This window comes from Didymella exigua, assembly GCF_010094145.1.
Source record: "Didymella exigua CBS 183.55 unplaced genomic scaffold M421scaffold_24, whole genome shotgun sequence".
Lineage (NCBI taxonomy): Eukaryota > Fungi > Ascomycota > Dothideomycetes > Pleosporales > Didymellaceae > Didymella > Didymella exigua.
In genome coordinates, this window is record NW_022984798.1 from 266,759 (window position 1) to 285,387 (window position 18,629).

General features: G+C 53.7%; 8 protein-coding genes across 8 annotated transcripts in view; 4 read left to right on the plus strand and 4 right to left on the minus strand.

The window, feature by feature from the left end:
- Positions 1-212: 212 nt before the first annotated feature.
- M421DRAFT_224992 (uncharacterized protein) lies at positions 213-1,808 on the minus strand. The gene is made up of 2 exons (XM_033588352.1): positions 1,559-1,808; positions 213-1,503 (listed from the first exon to the last, which is right to left on the minus strand). Exons 1-2 carry the CDS (start codon positions 1,578-1,580, stop codon positions 290-292), a joined length of 1,236 nt encoding a protein of 411 aa, XP_033446366.1. The 5' UTR covers positions 1,581-1,808; the 3' UTR covers positions 213-289.
- A 938-nt stretch (positions 1,809-2,746) lies between these two features.
- On the plus strand, positions 2,747-4,193 carry M421DRAFT_94238 (uncharacterized protein; the record flags this gene model as incomplete). The annotated part of the gene is made up of 4 exons (XM_033598184.1): positions 2,747-2,794; positions 3,011-3,202; positions 3,250-3,398; positions 3,821-4,193. The coding sequence occupies 4 exons, from the start codon at positions 2,747-2,749 to the stop codon at positions 4,191-4,193; spliced, it is 762 nt and encodes a 253-aa protein (XP_033446367.1).
- Positions 4,194-4,531: 338 nt separating this feature from the next.
- Positions 4,532-6,334, minus strand: M421DRAFT_397357 (uncharacterized protein; the record flags this gene model as incomplete). Its single annotated transcript, XM_033590136.1, has 3 exons — positions 6,005-6,334; positions 4,879-5,757; positions 4,532-4,831 (listed from the first exon to the last, which is right to left on the minus strand). Exons 1-3 carry the CDS (start codon positions 6,062-6,064, stop codon positions 4,532-4,534), a joined length of 1,239 nt encoding a protein of 412 aa, XP_033446368.1. The 5' UTR covers positions 6,065-6,334.
- An 892-nt stretch (positions 6,335-7,226) lies between these two features.
- Positions 7,227-7,913, minus strand: M421DRAFT_94240 (uncharacterized protein; the record flags this gene model as incomplete). Its single annotated transcript, XM_033598185.1, has 4 exons — positions 7,227-7,244; positions 7,423-7,701; positions 7,736-7,855; positions 7,887-7,913. 4 exons carry the CDS (start codon positions 7,911-7,913, stop codon positions 7,227-7,229), a joined length of 444 nt encoding a protein of 147 aa, XP_033446369.1.
- A 461-nt stretch (positions 7,914-8,374) lies between these two features.
- M421DRAFT_102728 (monooxygenase) lies at positions 8,375-9,733 on the plus strand (the record flags this gene model as incomplete). The annotated part of the gene is made up of 3 exons (XM_033586823.1): positions 8,375-8,377; positions 8,408-9,317; positions 9,405-9,733. 3 exons carry the CDS (start codon positions 8,375-8,377, stop codon positions 9,731-9,733), a joined length of 1,242 nt encoding a protein of 413 aa, XP_033446370.1.
- A 1,703-nt stretch (positions 9,734-11,436) lies between these two features.
- M421DRAFT_423112 (methionyl-tRNA synthetase) lies at positions 11,437-13,812 on the minus strand. The gene is made up of 3 exons (XM_033593361.1): positions 13,715-13,812; positions 12,112-13,651; positions 11,437-12,055 (listed from the first exon to the last, which is right to left on the minus strand). Exons 2-3 carry the CDS (start codon positions 13,644-13,646, stop codon positions 11,680-11,682), a joined length of 1,911 nt encoding a protein of 636 aa, XP_033446371.1. The 5' UTR covers positions 13,647-13,651; positions 13,715-13,812; the 3' UTR covers positions 11,437-11,679.
- Positions 13,813-13,904: 92 nt separating this feature from the next.
- Positions 13,905-15,294, plus strand: M421DRAFT_423113 (uncharacterized protein). Its single transcript, XM_033593362.1, has one exon. It carries the CDS (start codon positions 14,358-14,360, stop codon positions 14,961-14,963), a length of 606 nt encoding a protein of 201 aa, XP_033446372.1. The 5' UTR covers positions 13,905-14,357; the 3' UTR covers positions 14,964-15,294.
- A 485-nt stretch (positions 15,295-15,779) lies between these two features.
- Positions 15,780-18,629, plus strand: part of M421DRAFT_68272 (uncharacterized protein) — a gene marked incomplete at both ends in the record, with an annotated part of 4,169 nt that continues 1,319 nt past the window's right edge. The window contains 2 exons of the mRNA XM_033596497.1: positions 15,780-16,734; positions 16,798-18,624. Coding sequence (XP_033446373.1) covers positions 15,780-16,734; positions 16,798-18,624 — 2,782 coding nt within the window. The remainder of the gene's footprint in view (positions 16,735-16,797; positions 18,625-18,629) is intronic.

Below are 18,629 nucleotides of genomic sequence, written 5' to 3' on the forward strand. Positions count from 1 at the left end.
AGCGGAAGACAGGGAATGTATACAATATACGAGATCATATATTAAGAGTTATGGAAGATTGATGCGGGGTGTGGGTTGCTGGAAACGCACAGACGGCGTAGCCTACGTGAGACTAATCCTCACCTTCATGGTGCTCGTGTTGCTGCAGAAGTTGGACGCAAGCGCAGGATCTCGCAAACATGAGAGCGAGTGTTGATTTGCCGATAGTGTGCGACGAGACAAAATAATTGGTGAATACAATGTAGTCTGTGTTAAGGCCAGTTTTACCGCGACGCAAGAACCTAGTAACTTAAATGAATTCTGCATCGTCGTCGTATGTAATATCTGCTATGCTGAAATCGAAGTCGAAATTGCAAACGTTCTCGGGTAGGAGGGGGTCATCCGGAATCGTGTTCATGAGATCTTGCCATGATTCTGCTTGGTCCATCAATGACTGCAGAGACACTGTGTGGTGGTCTTTGTAGTCTTTGCGAGGCGCCTGAGGCGGGTGAGGAGGAAATGCAATCTTCGAAAAAGCGAGCTGCGCCAGCGCAGCTGCATCATCACTAGAGCTGAAATACTCGAGTTGATCTTGCAGGTGGGGTGTTTTGCCATTCTCTGGATATCCCTCCACACATCCCGTGTTGTGCTGGTTCCACCCAAAATCAGCCCTCAGCTGTAGCTGCGACTGCAGGATCACGAGCCATTCTGCGCGGATAGCCGGTCGCTGAAGAAGGGACAGAATGACGTCGGTTTGGTGCCAGTCTTTCGTGGTCTTGCCATCCTTCTCGAAATGCTGTGCAATATGATTGCACCGGTCCCTCCAATTGTTACTGAAATGTGTGCAAAAACCGCATCCCCACCCAGTACGGATCTGACGGTCCTGCTTCGCTGCGTTCAAATGCCCATCTCGATGGCATGTTTCGCAGTGATGCCGGGTCTCGTGATGGTGAAGGAAGTCCTTCTCAAGGAAGTAGATGGCGGTACAAAGGTTGCATTGGAAGACGAAGCGACGCTCCTGATATGTTTCCTCATGCCGCTTCCAATCGTACTTCTCGACGAAAGGCTCCTCGCAAGAGGTGCACCAATAACTTGGATCTCTCGGAGATCGTCGACTCTGGCGAGCTCGTGAGACGCACGTTGCGAAAGGGTCTTTATCTGAGCCTCCCTGCCGCTGTTTGGGCTTTCGCTTTGACCTTTGTGACAGAGGAGATGCAGCTTCCTCAGCAGGACTGGCAGCATACGATAATGACATGGAGCATTTTTCATTTATGGAAGAAATACTGGCGAGACTGGACCTGCGTTGGTAGTACGCTTGTTTGGACGAATTTGACCACGAAGAGTTTGTCGAGGCCACCGAGGAGCGCTGCCAGCCCGAGATATCACTACCACTCGACATTCTCGAGTCTGAAAGCGATGACGCTTGTGTCGATACTGAAAGGCGTGGGTGCTGCAGGGACTGCTGAAGGGGCTGCTGATATATCGGAGCTGATGTCCATAGATCTGGACCCTGATCTGGGAAAGCTGCATCTGCTATCAGCTATCTTGTAATGAGCTCCACGGAGGGTTTCATTCATACCTGAAATCATATGGTTGCGCATCAGGCGTCATTCTGCTGTGGAACAGGCTGCTGCTGGTCTTCAGTGTACTCCGGAATTGTATAAATTGTAACTTATCGATTATGTCCATGTACATGTTCGCACACATATTCTTCGTGATGTCTGTCATAGTGATCTATGTCACGGGCGAACCTGCGCCAGTGCCTGGAGTATATATAAATGCTCGAAGAGTTAGTCCATCGAAATAATGATGCTGGAAAGCGGGGAATAGAAACGTCGATCAAATGGAGAAGATACGCAAATACTGCAGGAGCATTAAAAGATCTGTTCACTCCTTGCCTCACGGTGACCGATCGTATTATTGGTATCGTGCTCAAGCTCTGAGGCTACAAGATGCGTCTTGATGTGGTTTAGTCAACAGCTGGTGATAGATGCTCACCTGAAACACGCCCGCTGTCAGCACGCTCTGCGATCGCGTTTCAGTGTTTCGTCGAAGCATCAGCACAGGGCCTCCATAGCGGCCCCGATTAGCTGATGTCGACTGCACAGACGAGTATTGCGTTTTGTGCGGCTACACACACTGCGCATGCGTTCATTTTGCCTGTTGGGCGGAGCAAAAAGGGGAAGATGTTGAGGGAGGTCGAGGGGTGAGAAGGCTGAAACGCGAAGCAACCGCGTCGTTCGCCAAGCCAGCCGTCGTCATCGAGCACTATTAACAATCTCGAGGAATGTGTAATCAATGGCATTACTGCTCATCGTTACAGCGGAAGCGGGACACAGAGTATTGATAAACCCTTCAACCGGATCTCGGTTCTTTATTCTCTACTCTGTCTACGATCGTTGTTCACCAGAGCCTCAAATTGCGGAGCGCCCTGATGCTGGGACAAAGCCGTCACCCACTCATTCCAATGATTCCATTATGGATATTGAGTGATGTGAACCAAGAGCGCGAGAATTGTGAGCTTGGAATGTCGGATCAACAACTGACTAGATGTATCGAATATAGGTCGCCCGGACGTATTGGTCACGTGTTGTCAAGCTGCATACCCTGCAATGTGCTAAGTACTAGATTAAGAACGTTTGCGCGTGTGAAGGACTTCATTCTAATGGCTAGGAGCTACTTTGTGGGCCTCTCCACGTCACCGTCTAGCGCTCAGTAGGCCACGCTGCCTCAAACTTGCTGCCATCTCGACCCTTGAAGCTGTATAATGACTACAGGTTCCAACGTAGCTCTCGTCGACGCAGACTGTGCCCTGGTAGTGATTAAATCCCCCTTCCCCAACAGATAAGCCTCTGCCTCCTCTGGTGTCGCCGGAGATTGTAGAACTTCTGCCAAAAGTCGACGTCGTGTTCCAGGAGGCCTTGTCAACGCCATAGGCGGCGAGACTGACGAGAGTGAAGCCAGCCTTCTGCGCGAGGAAAGGGGCGGCGGCGACGAAATTAGCGACCACGTTTGGCCCTCCATGGTCTAGCAATTCGTCGATGAGGATGCGCTCGAGGATGTCCTTAGGAAGGCCACCGATGTGGCCGCAGAGCTGTCCAGGGCTGGAGGCAGGGCGAGAGGAGGGGACGCGGGGGTGATGGAGGAAGCCACTGTGCAGAACTTACACCAATGCCTTGAGAGCAACAGCGCCGCCCGCCTCAACGGCTTCAGAGATGACAAAGTTAACGACTAAGACGAAGACGTTGGCTTACATGCTGACATGCCCAGAGGCTCCAGAAGCAAGCTCCAGGTGCTTCACCCCTCCCTCCGCTCCCCTCCCTTCGCCGTTTCCCGCGCTCCATCGACGTCGACGAGATCCCGGCACAAAACCTTCGGCACGATCTGCTATACGAGCAAGCGCGCATCTCGAGTCGCCGGTATGTCACCCACAGAATGCGGCTTGAGAAACACGCAGCGCGCAGCCGATATGTTCTGCCATAACGCTGCCCCGCCGCCAATAGGGACATCCTCTTACCTCTTTACGACCACAAAACCCCGCTGACAATGCGCGGTCGCGGCCTCTCCAAGTTCTAGCTCTGCCCAGCAGCTTGAGGCCGATCAACTCCATCCGCTGTCGTGCAGTAACGACAGTCCGCACTGCATTTCGAGACACCGAAGCCACAAAGCAGACAGCAACAAGCTTGCTTTGACGCCGGCAACGGGGCTGCCATCAAGATGGACGGCGCGATGACCCCTGATACTGTACCCAGCAGGAGCTTTGGCTGTTGTCATGTTTGGCCTGCCTTGTTACGTGCACTGGTCAACAGCTTGGGGACCGATAAACCTACCTATTGCTAAGGGCAACAACCCAAGGCCTCGCAGCAGCACGATACCAATCCCAGAGACGTCAAGGCAGGAGGAGATTGCAGCATGTTGCAGTCCTATCAGTGGCCATACAGTCTCGAAGCGGCTGCTGCGAAACCGGGGACCGCTACCACGAACAGCGAGATACAAGAGAGCAGAGGAGCCGGAGAACAGCAGACAAAGGCAAAGAACGATCAGGAGAAACAGGGGATATGGCTTCGACAAAGACAATGTTGAGATTCGAGTCCACACAAAGAAGAGAAGGGATCGAGGAACAAAGCACCGTGCCGACGCACTGTGGTAAAGTGACCCAGCGATCAAAGTCCGCCGTCGCCACAGTTCCAGGAACAGCAGGCGAGCGCCCGTGAAGGCAATCGGCGCCTGTTTCGAAATTGATGTCGACATCGCGAGATGCCATGGAAGTCCAAATTAAATTTTCGAGCGCTGGCTGCGATGCTTCTGCAAACACATTCGCTCCAACAGCGATACAACCGTGGGACTTGCACGATGCAGCCACCTTGCAGCAACCGTAAGATAAGAGCACTCGATCTGCATCCGGATGCATGAATCACGCGAGCGAGTGACTTATCTGGCAGCGGCGCAGAAGACCAAGCGTGGGTTACGGGCATTCTAGGGACATACTCGGATGAAGATCTTCATCGATTGAAGATGCTCATAGCGCCAGACAAAAGCTCAAAGATATGATTCAACGTCTTGGAAATTCGGGTACAGGCAATAGCTCTTCAAGACGCTGTGCAATGGCGGCACATCGATCGTTGAAAGGCTCAACATTCGCCTGTAGCAGCATTGTCCAATCAGCCACATCTTGCAGCTTTGTACCGACAAGAGCCGTACGAATGTCTTCGTGTGTATCATCCACTAAGTGAGCTTCAACATTGAAGCTCTTTATGATTCCGTGGTGGACGTTCATGGTGATATCAGGGCCATTGACGAAGTCAAGCTTTGCGTCAAATTGCGGTGTTTGCGCCCACATCCAATCGAGCGTCTGCTCCTGTCAGCATAGTTCTGCACGGAGAACAGGTAAGCACTCACACGGAGCTCATCATACCCCTTTCTGATGTCAGGGATGTTGATGTACTCGTCGCCGACCGATTCGGCGATATCGACCTTGCCAACGCTGGCGTACATCTCTGCAAAAACTTCTTGCAGGCGCTTTTGGTACGCGTTCAGGTCGAGGCCAATGTTTGAGACTGGCGAGCTGACACTCTCAACACCCTTGGCCTCGATGTTGTGCTTCGCTGGAGATCGCAGATATTGCGAGATGATGTGGAGGTTGGGCGACTCCAGGAGAGTTGTTGCATGATGCAAAGCCCTCTGGCGAGTAAGCTTGTATGCCGAGCCTGACACCTTTAGTGGCTTCGGTGTGCCCTCGTCAACCATGTACGGGGTGCGGTGCATGTCTTCAGGGTCGGACGGACGCTTTTCGTGTCCCTGGTCAAGAACGATATCATGTCGTTCGTTGACTCTGGCTCGCTCAATGCCCTGCTTTCGCAACGCCCGCACTACCATCTCAGCATGCTTGTCCCTGGTGAACAAGGTGCGCGGGCAGGTGATGCTCCAGTTGAGGTTGCCTTCGTCATGGAAGACAGTACCACCTCCGGACCGCCGCCGCACAATATCAACCGCGCCTAACCCTGGAGATTCGGAATCTTTGAGCTCCTTTGAGCCGGTCGCAGCATTGAGGATGCCGAGGTTGACCTCGCTCCACGGGTTCTGGTTGCGCCCTATCACGACGCATGGTCGATTCACGTAAAGAAAGAGGATTGTGCTGTCAGGCGGTGACTTGCGCAAAATGTGATCTTCGATGCTGAGATTCAGGTACGGATCGCTACTGTGAGAAACGTAGCTTTGCAGCTTGTGCGCTGGGTTCGATAGATTCTCCGTAAACGAGGAATATGATCGGCGCGCGTACTGCAGCCATGCTGGCGTTGTGGCAGTCGATGAAAGGCGAAGGGTGGTGATACGACACGTCATAGAGCTCATGGAGGCATACGACAGCTGCGGACCCCTCGATGGTGCCATTGTTGTGCGAGATGGCAGAGCTGATGTTGAAGTTTGGATGCCGGCGACGCGCCAAACTGCCGGGCGGTGTCGCAGGGCAGCGGCTCCACGCATCATCTCCGCTCGCAACGTCAAAACTCAGGCCTCAGCTACTTACCCACACCCACAGAAGCCGTTTCTGACGCGTTCCATTCTCCAAGAACTGTAGCGCCGCCATACCGTTGACTAGAGATTAGACCCAGCACCGTTTCGCTCCCGGCGGACCTTCACCCCATTGCTAAGGTTGTGACGCCCGCTTGCTCGAACAAGGATGTCAATATCACGGCAAAAGAGTAACTATGGCCAATTATGATCAGTTATCTGCATCTAGTCATCAGACCTTGGGCATTCCTTCGTTCTAGCATCTGTCTCTGGTGTATGCAGCGTCTGCGTGCCGCTTGCACACATCAACACAATTCAGCGGAGGAGGCTGCCCCTCCCATCCCGGGGTCACTACTATCATCTTCGCCTGTATTGGTGGTATGAAAACAATCACCTGGCGTAATTACTTCCTGTACATCACAGGCACGGACAAGGCTCCGCTCTACTGACCATTTGCACAACGTTCCGACACGTTGTTTCCGTTTCTTCCTTCTCTTCCCATCTCACGTCAATTTGTTTCCGCGCTCTGGAATCCCAATGCTCTCCTCACTGTCATTTCAACATTAATTTCGGGCCCAGATTGTTCAAACACCAGGCCTGACTCTGAAAACATTTCGTACGCACGAACGCGGAAAAGAAAGGTCACCTCAGACCTTTGACATGTTTGCAGCAAGTCAATCCCAGAGACCAACGCTCTGGACTCTTCACGCGCTTCCTAGTGGACATTCATCAGATCGCACCCTTATTCCCGTATTGGTAGTACCGTGGCGGCCTTGTCCTTGCTAGGCGTTATCCGGCGCGAGGAGGCTTCTGTAGAGGTCGAGCAACACCTTTTCTTCACCTGCAATAACTTGCAGCTTTCCAGTCCCTTCACGACCGCATCTCTCGCTGCTGAAAGCAGTGGTCGCTCGGGTATGACATCAAGTATACTCCGATGATATGAAGCCCGATAAAAGGTTGAGTTTCATCAATCAAAAAGACTCATCGACGGCGCGGTGATAGTTCACTCTTTCGGAACACCTCAGCTCCCAAGTTCGAATCTCACTAACAACAGAGACAGGAAGCCCACAAGCGCCACTTGACCTTACTAACTAGCCCCCTCCCCCTCTCGTGTTTTGCTAATGGCGTCTAGGAAACCTCCCCTCCCTTCTCCCTGTAAGTCATAAATCCATTCCATCACTAAGCGAACACCACCCGTTAACGAGTTTTCTTCTTTGCCTCCTTTTTGCTTGCTAGCTCTATCTACTTGCGCGTGACTACACAAAAGGACAGCAGTCAGCTAGCAGCAAGAAGCAGGCTCTCGGCTGATGTACGCAGCAGCTGCTTGCGAAAGACGAGGGCGTCACAGCGTAGCTAGTAGCCAATGCTTTCCAGTTGCTTTGGTGTGGCAGCTGTCGACTCGCGTGTTGTTATTTTGCTCCATCTCGCACTCACCTGGCTCTCCTTTGCAAGATTCATCAACGCACAACACCCGCAACTACCAAAACTACTAACACCAATATGTTTTCCTGCCCCCGCCGCCTCAGCTGCTTCGGCGGCTCCTCCACCTTCACCTCCACCATCCCTCCGCCGCCTCCGCCGCGCCTTGCCGCTGGCCCTCGTCCCCGTCACGCCGCCATTGCGCTTCTCCCGCGCCCGCAGACCAGGCGTGAGCCTAGTGCTCTCCTCGTGAGGCGCAGCCTCACCGGCCCGTAAGTTATCTCCTTCATAATCCTACTTGCAACACAAAAGTGCTACGCGTTCATACTTGAGACACTCCAAGCAACGTGCTCTTTGAGCTGTCAGCAGGAGCATTCACGCGAGTAACTCCGCGCTGCGTTGGGTTGAATGCAGTGTCACTTTGCACGCAGATTGTGGGCGCAGAATACTAACACGGAAGCAGCCCTGTTCCCACCAACCTGGCAGTGGTGATTCCGGTCTGCCATCTCTTCCCTGCTCGCCGTTGAAGGCAGAGCGACCCAGTTGTACACGATTGTTTGCTTTGCATATCGATTGGTAAGCAAACCATCAACAGCGTAGATGTGCTTGACTAACTTCTTGAAAGGAGTTCAGTACCATCAGGGGTCCCACGGGGATTAAATGTCTTTTCCTACACTTATTCTTTCTTGACGTTTTCTATATAATTCGTGATGTCGCGCTGCTTTCACGGTTGAGGCTGAATCACCACAGCAAGGCTGACTCGGTTCCCCACATCCGGCTCCGGTCCTGCAGCATGAGAGCACGCCAGCCGCGCAGATAACCAATGACTTGCGATTCAATCTAATTACACTAATACATAAGAATCGCACAGTGCTCACCATTGCAGGTATCCCTCACAATCCGATACCAAATCTCGTCCGCTCACTAATTCGGCCGCCAATATCACGATCGGTACCTTTGACACAGCATGGCGATTGCAAAAGCATCACAACACAATGAGGACTCGCCCATCGTAGTAGCAGGTGGCGGTTGTGTCGGCCTATTCCTCGCGCTCCTCCTCGTCCACTCGTCCCTCCCAAACCGCATAATCGTCATCGAACCTCAGCAACCAGACCTATCCTCCACCCGCGCAATGGCCCACCAACCGCCCACGTTCCCTCTCTTCGCTCAGATACCAGGATTACTCCCTGAACTCATCGCTGCCGGCAGCCTCAGCTCTGGACTGTGCTTCCGCACCAGTGTGCAGAACGGGAGCAAAGTGATTGCGAGCAAGACATTCCAGAATGACGGGGAGGGGATAAAGGGGAAAGGCCAGTTACTCCTGCCGCAAGGCAAGTTTCAACAAGTGCTTATGGGAAGATTGGCGAAGAGCGATGGCCGCGCGGAAGTCCGGCTTGGGTGGAGCGTCAAAGGGTTCTCACAGTCGGATTCGCACGTCAGTGTAAGGATAGGTTCCACATCTACTTCTACCGAGACGGAGGAGATAGACGCGAGCTACCTCATCGGCGCAGATGGTGCGCACTCCCTTGTCTGCAAAGCTATGGGCCTCAAGCTGGAGGGCGAAACGCTGGACGCGCAGCTCGTGGCCACCGACTTACGCTTCCCGTTCAAAGACCACGGTTTCTTCGATGCGAACTTCATCGTTGATCCCGAGAATTACGGACTCATTGGTAGGATCGATAACGAGGGGTTATGGCGCGTTAGCTACGGGGTACCCGGGAGTCAGAGCGAGGACGAGATCAGGAAGAACGTCGGGCACAGATTGAGGGGTATGCTTCCGAACGGTGGTTTCAACGAGCGTGGTGAAGACGCATTCGAGGTCGTGCGTGTCGCGCCGTACAGGGCGCAGCAGAGGTGTGCATCCACACTAGCACAGGGGAGAGTGCTATTAGTTGGAGACGCGGCACATTGTGAGTCCTTCGTATCTTTACTTCCCTCTTTTCCCCCATACGATAGGAATTTTCTTCAGCTATTGCGAAGCTAGACTGACCGAGTAGTGACGAACCCTTACGCGGGCCTCGGCCTCGCCTCCGGCATCGCGGACGCGGACTCTCTTGCGCCAGTCCTCGCGCACATACTTTCTGGCAAAACGGCGTCCCCTTCCACACTCCTGAAATCCTGGTCTGCAGCTCGGCGACAGAAGTTCTTTGATGTCGTCGACAAGCCGAGTCGGGCGGCGTACAAGCGGGTTAGGACCAAGGCTGATAACGAGGACGATGTGAGGTTACTTTTGGAGAGGGATCCGATGGTTAAGGCGCTGAAGAGTGGGATGCCGGTTATGCCACCGAGTTTGAGAACGGTTGGGGAAGAGATGGAGGGGTGGTAGCGATACATCTCGATGTACCATCGAACTCGATGCAGCAGTGTCTGACAGCTTCCAATAACGACCTGCTTCTCTTCTCCTTGACATCAACGCCCTGCCGTGTGGCCCGTCTGCTCATCAGATAAAAGAGAAGCCAGAAGGGTACACACATGAACGGTGTGATATTCGTGAAGGTGCCATACCACCAGTGCCACCTACTCGCCTCCAAACACCTCTCTGCCCCAGCGCCGGCCCCGCAAACGTATTCACAATATACGGCGTGCCTGCAAACGCCAACCAAATCGCACGATTCCGCAAAGCACTCGTATCCGTACTAGTCCATGCCGTTCATGCCCATCCAGTAGACCACTTGCGCGGCGGCGTACGTCTGCACGTCGCGGCAGCCGGCCATCGTGACGAGAGCTACGAGGATGCAGACAAGGCAGATGAAGAAGCCGTGGGGGCGGCCGACGAGGTCGATAAATTTGGCGAGCCGCAGCTTGGACACGCCGCCGATGAGGTTGGCAATGATGCCAGTTATGCCTGTCAGGCCATGAAGGGCGAAGGAGGAGGTTACTTAGGGCGTCCAGGTGGAGTTAATTTGCTGCTGGAGCGAGTTTGTGAGGGATATCAGCCAGATTCTGGATGGCATTAGCTCGAGTCGGGAGGAATGGAGACCAATGGATTGTAGTCGTTGAGGGGAACGGGATCTTACAAGCAGTAAGCGGTGATGAGCCACTTCTTGGACCAGGTCATGGTGATAGCTTGCATCTGCCTCAGCCCAGCAGGCTGTTGTGAGTCGATACTTTCAACATCGTTTGGCTTCTGGGGGTGCGAATCGTTCCTTGCGTCTGTCTCGGTGACATCAGCTGTCTTGGCATCGCTCGAGTCTTTAGAAGTGTCAAGAGTTTGTGATTACAAAGCGAGGCTAGCAGCCCGTTCCATGCCCTTCAAATTTGTAGTGGCCATGGTGAAGATAGGCCAGAGTACGGCAGGTAAGATCCGTGGTTAGATTGGAGGGAATGTACGATCAGGTGTCTTGCACGGGATTCTGTCACATCTTATCGGATAAGAAAGCGATGTGCTGAGGGTTTCTTCTCAGCCAAGCTAACTGGCCATGCATGGAAGGTGTATATAGAGCGATAGTTATGTACGACTAGGTCATATGTAGTTTGGGTCTGACGGGCCCGGGCAAGGTGGTATGAGGAGAGACTGCAGGTCTCATTCCCACGTGCGAAGTGACCACACTTTGCTATCGAGTCTGGCGTGGTTACTTGGATACGAATGCAGTGCATGGCTCCGGTATGATTGCTTGCCTGTCACAGCGCCTGTAATATGTGGTTTGGACGAAGTTGCTGTTTGAACTGCAGGCTGATTAGACTGTCATTTGTTGCGGCAGACGTAGCCGCTGTATAGTCGATGGAAACTGCGCTGAGTTACTTGCTAGCTAGGAGGCGACCATATATACATGCCCTGAGACGTGCTAGTCCAAGGTAGTCAACAGAGGTGACGATCAAGGCCTGTCGGACCGACTTGCACCGCAACATCATTGTCGAATCCTGATGTGGTCGAGTATGATCTGAACTCGGAGCAGTCAACCGAACGAGACCTCGAGTCAACGTAGCTGCTATTCGCCTCCATCCGATCGGTAACCATTTTGGTACTGCGAAAGTTGGATTACCAAGGCTACTTGACTAGGCTCCTAGACGCTCTTGACGGTGAAGAATGCGCCCGCGAGTTGCTATAGTCCTAAGGCGAGAACATCGAGAAGCACGGGCGCCGCGGACTTGGAGATTCATGTTGAATTTCTACTAACACAATGCGCGCGATCTACTTGTCACTGCGCTTCTCGCTGCCTTCTTCGCTGCCGTCTTTGCAAACAGCAGCTGTCTCGCTATGCAGAATTTTGTCACCCACCAACACCATATCCCCCAATACTGCGCCGTCCAAAGCACCCAAACCAGAATTGACTACGACGTCTGGAGACTGACCTGCTCGACACCGCTCGAGATCGCCTCCTCGGCCTTCTTATCCGCTGGACCGTCCTTACCCTTCTCGGCAGCCTCGACACCCTCGGCCTTGCCAGCAGCCTTCTTCGCCTTCTTCCTCTCCTTGTCGGCCTTCTTTGCGGCAGCCTTCCGGGCCTTTTCCTCCTTGGCCTTGCGAGCCTCGGCGCCACCGAACTGCTCGCGCCACTCTTGCTCCTTCTCGGGCTTGATCTGCGAGAACAGGTAGGCGGCCTTGCCGATCTTGTGGCCGACGGGAAGCGACTTGGCCTCCCAGTTGTCAGGGATGATGAGGAACTCGGCGTTAAGCTGGTTGAGGATGTTCTTGGTTGTATCGGGCCTGTGATTCATGTCAGAGCACGTCAACTAAATACTGCGAGCGATATCAAGCCTTACATGTATGGCTCGATCAAGCTAGCCAGGAGGTGGATGTGGCTCAGTGCCAGGCCTACGACCGCAGCACAACGTTCGGGCTCTGTTGTGGCAAGATTGTTGTCGAGTCTGTTGTCTTGCAGCAGCTGGTTACCCAAGCTGGACAGGTGCAGCGCTGTGCTCAGTGCCGCGCGGATCTTGACATCCTCAAGCTCCTCGATATACCTCTTTAGCAGGTCATTGACCTTCTTCTTGTGCTCGACGAAGTAGTCGTCTTCGAACTTTGTGTAATCGGGAACGACCGAATCGTAGATCTTGGAGTTGACAAACTTGACGACACGGTTCACGAAGTTGCCCAGGTTCTTCAACAGCTCATTGTTGTTTCCTGCAATGAAGCTGTCCCACTCGAACTCCGAATCGCCGGTTTCCGGTCGATGCGAGAGGAGATAGTAGCGCCATACGTCGGCAGGGACGCCAGTCTCCTTTGCGTTGTTGCCGAAGACACCGATGTTTCTCGACTTGGAGAACTTGCCCTTCTCGTAGTTCAGGTACTCGGTTGTCGAGATGGTGTTCAGCATGGTCCACTTGTCCTTTGTGCCGATCTGCGAGCAGGGGAAGACGACAGTGTGGAAGGGCACGTTGTCCTTGCCCATGAACTGGTACAGCTTGACGTTCTCGGGGTTCTTCCACCACTTCTCCCACTCGTCTGTGTAGTTTGCTGTGATGGAGACGTAGCCAATGCAGGCGTCGAACCACACGTACATGACCTTGTCCTCGTAGCCCTCCAGGGGCACTGCAGTTCCCCACTTCAGGTCGCGGGTGATACCTCGCGGGCGCAGGCCCTCCTTGAGCCATGACGCTGTGATCTGCACACCGTTGGAGCTCCAGTTGCCCTCTGTACTCGACTTCTTGAACCACTCCTCCTCCAGCGGCTGCAGCTTGTCCAGACAGAGATAGACGTGCCTCGTCTCGCGGGGAACTGGCGTCGCGCCGTCGAGCTTGCAGCGTGGGTTCTTCAACTCAAGCGGGTCGAGCAGGTGACCGCATTTGTCGCACTGGTCTCCTCGCGCGTCGTCGTAGTTGCACAGCGGACAGGTGCCCTCGACGAATCGGTCCGCCAAGAAGCTCTTGTGTGTCTCGCAGTACGGCTGCGTTGTGGTCTGCTCCTCGAGATAGCCGTTCTTGTGCAGTTTTGTGAAGATGTCTTGCGCAATGTCTGTCTGGTGCTGCGTGGGTGTGCGGCCGAAGTGGTCGAAGCTGATGTTGAACCACTGGTAGACGTCCGAGTGGAGCGCGTAGTACTTGTCGCAGAGCTGCTGCGGTGTAATCTTCTCCTCGATCGCCTTAGTCTCGGTCGCCGTGCCGTACTCGTCGGTGCCGCAGACGTAGAGGGTGTTGTAGCCGCGCGCGCGGGAGAAACGCGCAAACACATCGGCGGACAGCACACTGCCAATGATGTTGCCCAGGTGGGGGACGTTGTTGACGTAGGGAAGCGCACTCGTGATGAGCACATTGCGCTCGCCCTCGACGGGGAGGACGATCTTCTTTGTCTCGCTCATGAGCCCTGTCTGGTATCAGCTGGACACATATATTTGGTAAGGAAGCAGCGCTTGGGCTCTGAGCTTACCTTCTGGTGTGTGTCTACGGGTTATGAGGTAGGTTCTATACTGCAGGCTAATACTACAGTTCAATGGTCCACGAGCTCTTCCAGTGTGTGGTTGTGAAGTGACTCAAGAGTCTCCAAACATTCGTACGAGACCCTGCCCCTCTAACCCCGCCAATTCGCGCACGGCGCACCAGCCACAACGCCACATCACGTCAAGCACTCCTTAGCATCCTCTAGTGATATCAGACTGGGTACTAAAGACGTAGAAGGTCGGATTTCTGCTTGATTATAGCTTATCTGAAGTCACAGTCGTTCTGCTTCCATTCGTGGCTGTCTTGCTTCGTCAGCCAGGTTGACTCGAAGAGCGTGAAAGAAAACTTCGAGCGGCAAACTCTCACACACCACTGTAGAGAACCGGAATTCCATTATCAAGAGCAAGGCGCTCGACCTAAAGAGCTCATCAAAGCGTACCTTCCTGAAGTTATCATCTGGGGATCCAAGAAAGCAGACCGCAACCAAATTTATCAAGTAACCGACCACATTCGAAGAGAAGACACATCTGAGACTCTGGGACCTGAAAAGCCTTAATCCCCATCATCCAACTTCGAACACCAACTTGAATACATCAAGACTGAAATTACAAGCTTGATTAAAGAACCCAACTATGGCTCCCCCCATAAACGACGACCCCTTCGACTCCCTCCTCACCCTCGAGGACACACTGTACACCACAGCGCACTCTCAAGGCGTCGCAGACGGCGCGCGAGCCGGCCGGATCGAAGGCCGGATCTTCGGTCTGGAGAAGGGGTTCGAGAAGTTCTCAGCCTTGGGCGCGCTGCACGGGCGAGGAGCAGTATGGGGCGGGCGGCTGGCAAGTTCGTCGCACTCACTACAGCCAGCCTTGACAGCATCGTCGAGCGCTACAGATACACCACCATCGAATCCCGCTGCACAGCCTCCCCGCCTGCCGGCGCTGCAAACGCCCTCTGCGCGCCTCGTCTCCAACACAACACTCCTCTACCACCTAACCGACCCGTCGACATTCAGCACATCCAACACCGAAGCCGCGGTCGCAGACTACGACGACCGCTTCAAGCGCGCGGGTGCGAAGGCGAAGGTGATCGAGCGGATTGTAGAAGAATCCCCGGCTGTCAGGGAGAGCACACCACGCGCGGGGAAGAGTCTAAGGGTGCACGGCGAAGCGGCGAAGCGGGGCGGCAAAGGTGATGATAGTATGGAGGATTTCGTGGGGTCGCGGTTGATAGGCTGAGGAAATGTAGTGCTAGGTCTTGATCTAGCGTCTACACTTGTAAATGCTTATTAAAAGGTAACGACCGCATGGAAGATTTCACAGTGTCACACTTAACAGCCAAAGAAATATAGTACCAAGCCTCATTCTAGCATTTGCATCAGAGCAATGGAGAGATTCAGTAGCGTGCATGTGCTAGCGTTGGGACTACATCAGTGCCTGAGCATGAAGCGCGACTCAGCTCGATGGGTCGGCGCGGGCCGCAAACCCTGGGTACCAGTATAGTAAGCCATTGATCAGGGACAGGAAATACCAAGTGCTGCACTTATGATAGAAGCCAGCTTGCATTGCAATAGAGCAGCATTTAGTCAGTAAAAGGATGACCTAGACGCGTCGACCACTAAATGAAGATGGTATGAGGAGAACGGCGTGCCCAGCGGTCAGACGGCTCTTTCGAAAGCGAAGTGGGCGGCGCAGATCAACGTCCGCACCGCAGCAGCTGTCTATCAACCCGCGCAAATCAACCGATCGACCAATCGATCATCTCCGAGACTACGCACGCAGCGTGACTTCCGACTGCCGCTTCCGACCCCAAATCTAGCCGCCGCTCCCCACAGCCCCAATCATACCTCTGGTCAGCCTGCCCGTCAGCCTGCTCGTCAGCCTGCTGACGGGCAGGCTGACCGGTTGAACCTTCGATGGTTACCGTTGCTCAGCCTGCTTCATGATGCTTACATCCCCTCTTGAACCCTTTGATCTGCTCGCTCTGAACACACGAACGCAACGCGGGCTAGCACGCACTCCAATCACCAGTTTTCTCCTACAGAACATATTCCGATGGCCACAAGGCTCCGTTGTGAGGACTACACCGTGGGGTGGGTCTGCGCCCTCTCGGTCGAGCTGGCGGCCGCGGAGGAACTGCTCGATGAAGAGCATGAGACGCCTGAATACGACGCCCACGACACGAACATCTACACATGCGGAAGAGTCGGCGAACACAATGTCGTGATCGCTTGCCTGCCAGAGGGCCAGAAAGGCATCAACTCAGCTGCAGCAGTCGCTGTGCAGATGAAGTCAACTTTTACTTCAACCCGCTTTGGTCTGATGGTCGGCATCGGAGGCGGCGTTCCCAGCGAGGAGGCAGATGTCAGACTTGGCGACGTCGTGGTCAGCAAGCCGCACGGAACACACAGTGGAGTGGTGCAGTATGACTCTGGGAAGGCCACTCTGGGCGGGTTCGAGCGAGTAGGCTCGCTCAACTCGCCGCCTGCAATACTGCTTGGCGCAGTCGCGAAAGTACGGGCTAAGCACATGAGGGGAAGAGGCAAGCTATTGACGTATCTTTCCAAGCTTGCCAGCCTGCCTGACTTTGAGCGCGAAGCTGCTGGCCCGGACATTCTCTTCGAAGCAGAGTATAGCCATGAGGGTGGAACTACGTGTAGAGCGTGTAGTCAAGACCACTCAGTGGCTCGCGAGGCAAGACGGCAGGAAGTGGTAGTGCATTATGGAACAATCGCATCTGGCAACCAGGTTATGAAGACCGCTATCGAGAGAGACAGACTTAGTGCAGAGCTTGGTGGGGTGCTGTGTTTCGAGATGGAGGCGGCAGGCCTGATGAACCGCTTCCCTTGTCTGGTGATTCGCGGCATCTGCGACTACGCCGACTCACACAAGAACAATCAGTGGCAGAAGTATGCAGCAGGGACGGCGGCAGCATACGCAAAGGAAGTGCTATCAGTAATTCCGTCAGACAAGGTTGAGGCCGAGAAGAAGATTGTCGACGTCCTTTCTGGTCAGTCCACGTGTATTTAGCAGTTGCTGCGCCAGTGAATGCTAATTGTTGCAAACATGTCAGTCCTCCAAGAGACCGCAACAGAGCACCAGCTTATTGCCAAAGAACATCGAAGCATTGCAGAGGAGGCGTTCAGGTTTCAACAAACGGTACGAGAGCAAGAGCTGTCCAATCGCCAGAAAGAGTGTCTTCAGTTGTTTCGCCTGACCAATAGCACCCAGGACACCACCTACGAGTGGTACAAGGGCCGTATAGAAGACCGGGTAGAAGGCACGTGCGAGTGGTTCCTTCAACATGTACACTTTCGAGAATGGCTCCAACAAGTCTCAAGACCGCTACTGGTTTCCGCCGACCCTGGATGCGGCAAGTCGGTCTTGGCAAAGTATCTGGTTGACCGTGTCCTGGCAGAGTCGGCGACTGTCTGCTACTTCTTTTTCAAAGACCAGGATCAGAACACAGTCCGTCAAGCGCTCTGTGCGCTGCTGCACCAACTCTTCTCCCAGAGGCCAAATTTACTCAAGCATGCTATGAGTCAGTACGAGCAGGATGGCAAGGGCCTAGTTGACTCAACAAAGTCGCTTTGGACAGTCTTAGAAAACGCCGTACAGGACAGTCAAACAGGACCTATCATTGTGGTCCTGGATGCCTTGGATGAGTGTGCAGAGTCAGAGTTCGAGGATCTAATGCGTAACATCGAAGGCCAGTGTCGCAACAGTCAGTCGAGTCGTGGCGCGCTCAGATATCTCATGACGAGCCGCCCGTACGAGCAAATTGTTGGAAGATTCCAGGGTCTGCTCAAGTCTTTTCCGCGTATCCACATACCCGGTGAAGAGAAGTCTGAAACCATAAGTCAGGAAGTCAACCATGTCATCAAGTACCGGGTGGAATGCCTGGCAAGAGATGAAAAGCTTTCGACCGATATTCAAGCCGATTTACTAGATGAATTGCTTAAGATGGAACACCGCACGTACCTATGGGTGTATCTAGTGTTTGACTATCTGAGGTCTGAGGGTTTCAAGAAGACGAGAAAGGGAGTCAAATCAGCAACTAAATGGCTACCAACGACTGTCAACCAGGCGTACGAGAAGATCTTGAGTAAGTCTAAAGATCAACCAATGGTCCGCAGGGCCCTGACTATCATCTTGGCTGCGAATCGGGCACTAACGCTTTCGGAGCTGAACGTGGCCACAGAGATAGAAGAGACTACGCATTCATGGCATGAACTTGACCTTGAAAGAGAGGAAGATTTCAAATCACGCCTTAGGTCGTGGTGCGGACTGTTTGTTTCAGTCTACAACGGAAAAGTTTACTTTCTTCATCAAACCGCCCGCGAGTTTCTCTTGGCAGATGTGTCTTTATCCACGAGCGTTCCTCAAAAGGTGGGATGGCAGCACTCTATTGCAATGCAGTACGCACACAGGACTCTCGCGGAGCAATGCGTGCGTTATCTCAGCTTCTTTGGGTCGGAAACAGGGTCCACCGTGAGCGCGACAGATCAAAACAGCCAGTCTTATAGCACAGTTGCCTTCTTTCGTTACTGCGCTGAGTTCTGGCCGATGCATTTCCGCGAAGCCAGATTAAGCAGTAGCAGAGATGCTGTTGTATTATGTCTAGGGCTAAGAGTGTCTGATCCAAGGTCTGCATGTTTTTTGGACTGGTCTCGTTGGTATGAAAGAAGGCATATTTCGCACCGCATTACTTCTATGCCTCATCTTACTGTTGTGTCATCGTTGGGACAAGATGGAGTTGTCAAGATGCTGCTTAGCAACGGCGCCGACGTCAACGCGCAGGGTGGAGCGTATGGCAACGCACTGCAGGCAACTTCAGCTAGAGGCTACGAGCAGGTGGTTGAACTGCTGCTCAGCAACGGCGCCGACGTCAACGCGCAGGGTGGA

Coding starts and splice junctions, on each gene's coding strand:
- M421DRAFT_224992 (XM_033588352.1), bottom strand. CDS start 1,580: ATGCGCAACCATATGATTTCAG. Junction 1,504..1,558: donor GCGCAACCATATGATTTCAG/GTATGAATGAAA, acceptor TAGCAGATGCAG/CTTTCCCAGATCAGGGTCCA.
- M421DRAFT_423112 (XM_033593361.1), bottom strand. CDS start 13,646: ATGAGCGAGACAAAGAAGATCGTCCTCCCCGTCGAGGGCGAGCGCAAT. Junction 12,056..12,111: donor AGCTTGATCGAGCCATACAT/GTAAGGCTTGAT, acceptor CATGAATCACAG/GCCCGATACAACCAAGAACA.
- M421DRAFT_423113 (XM_033593362.1), top strand. CDS start 14,358: ATGGCTCCCCCCATAAACGACGACCCCTTCGACTCCCTCCTCACCCTC.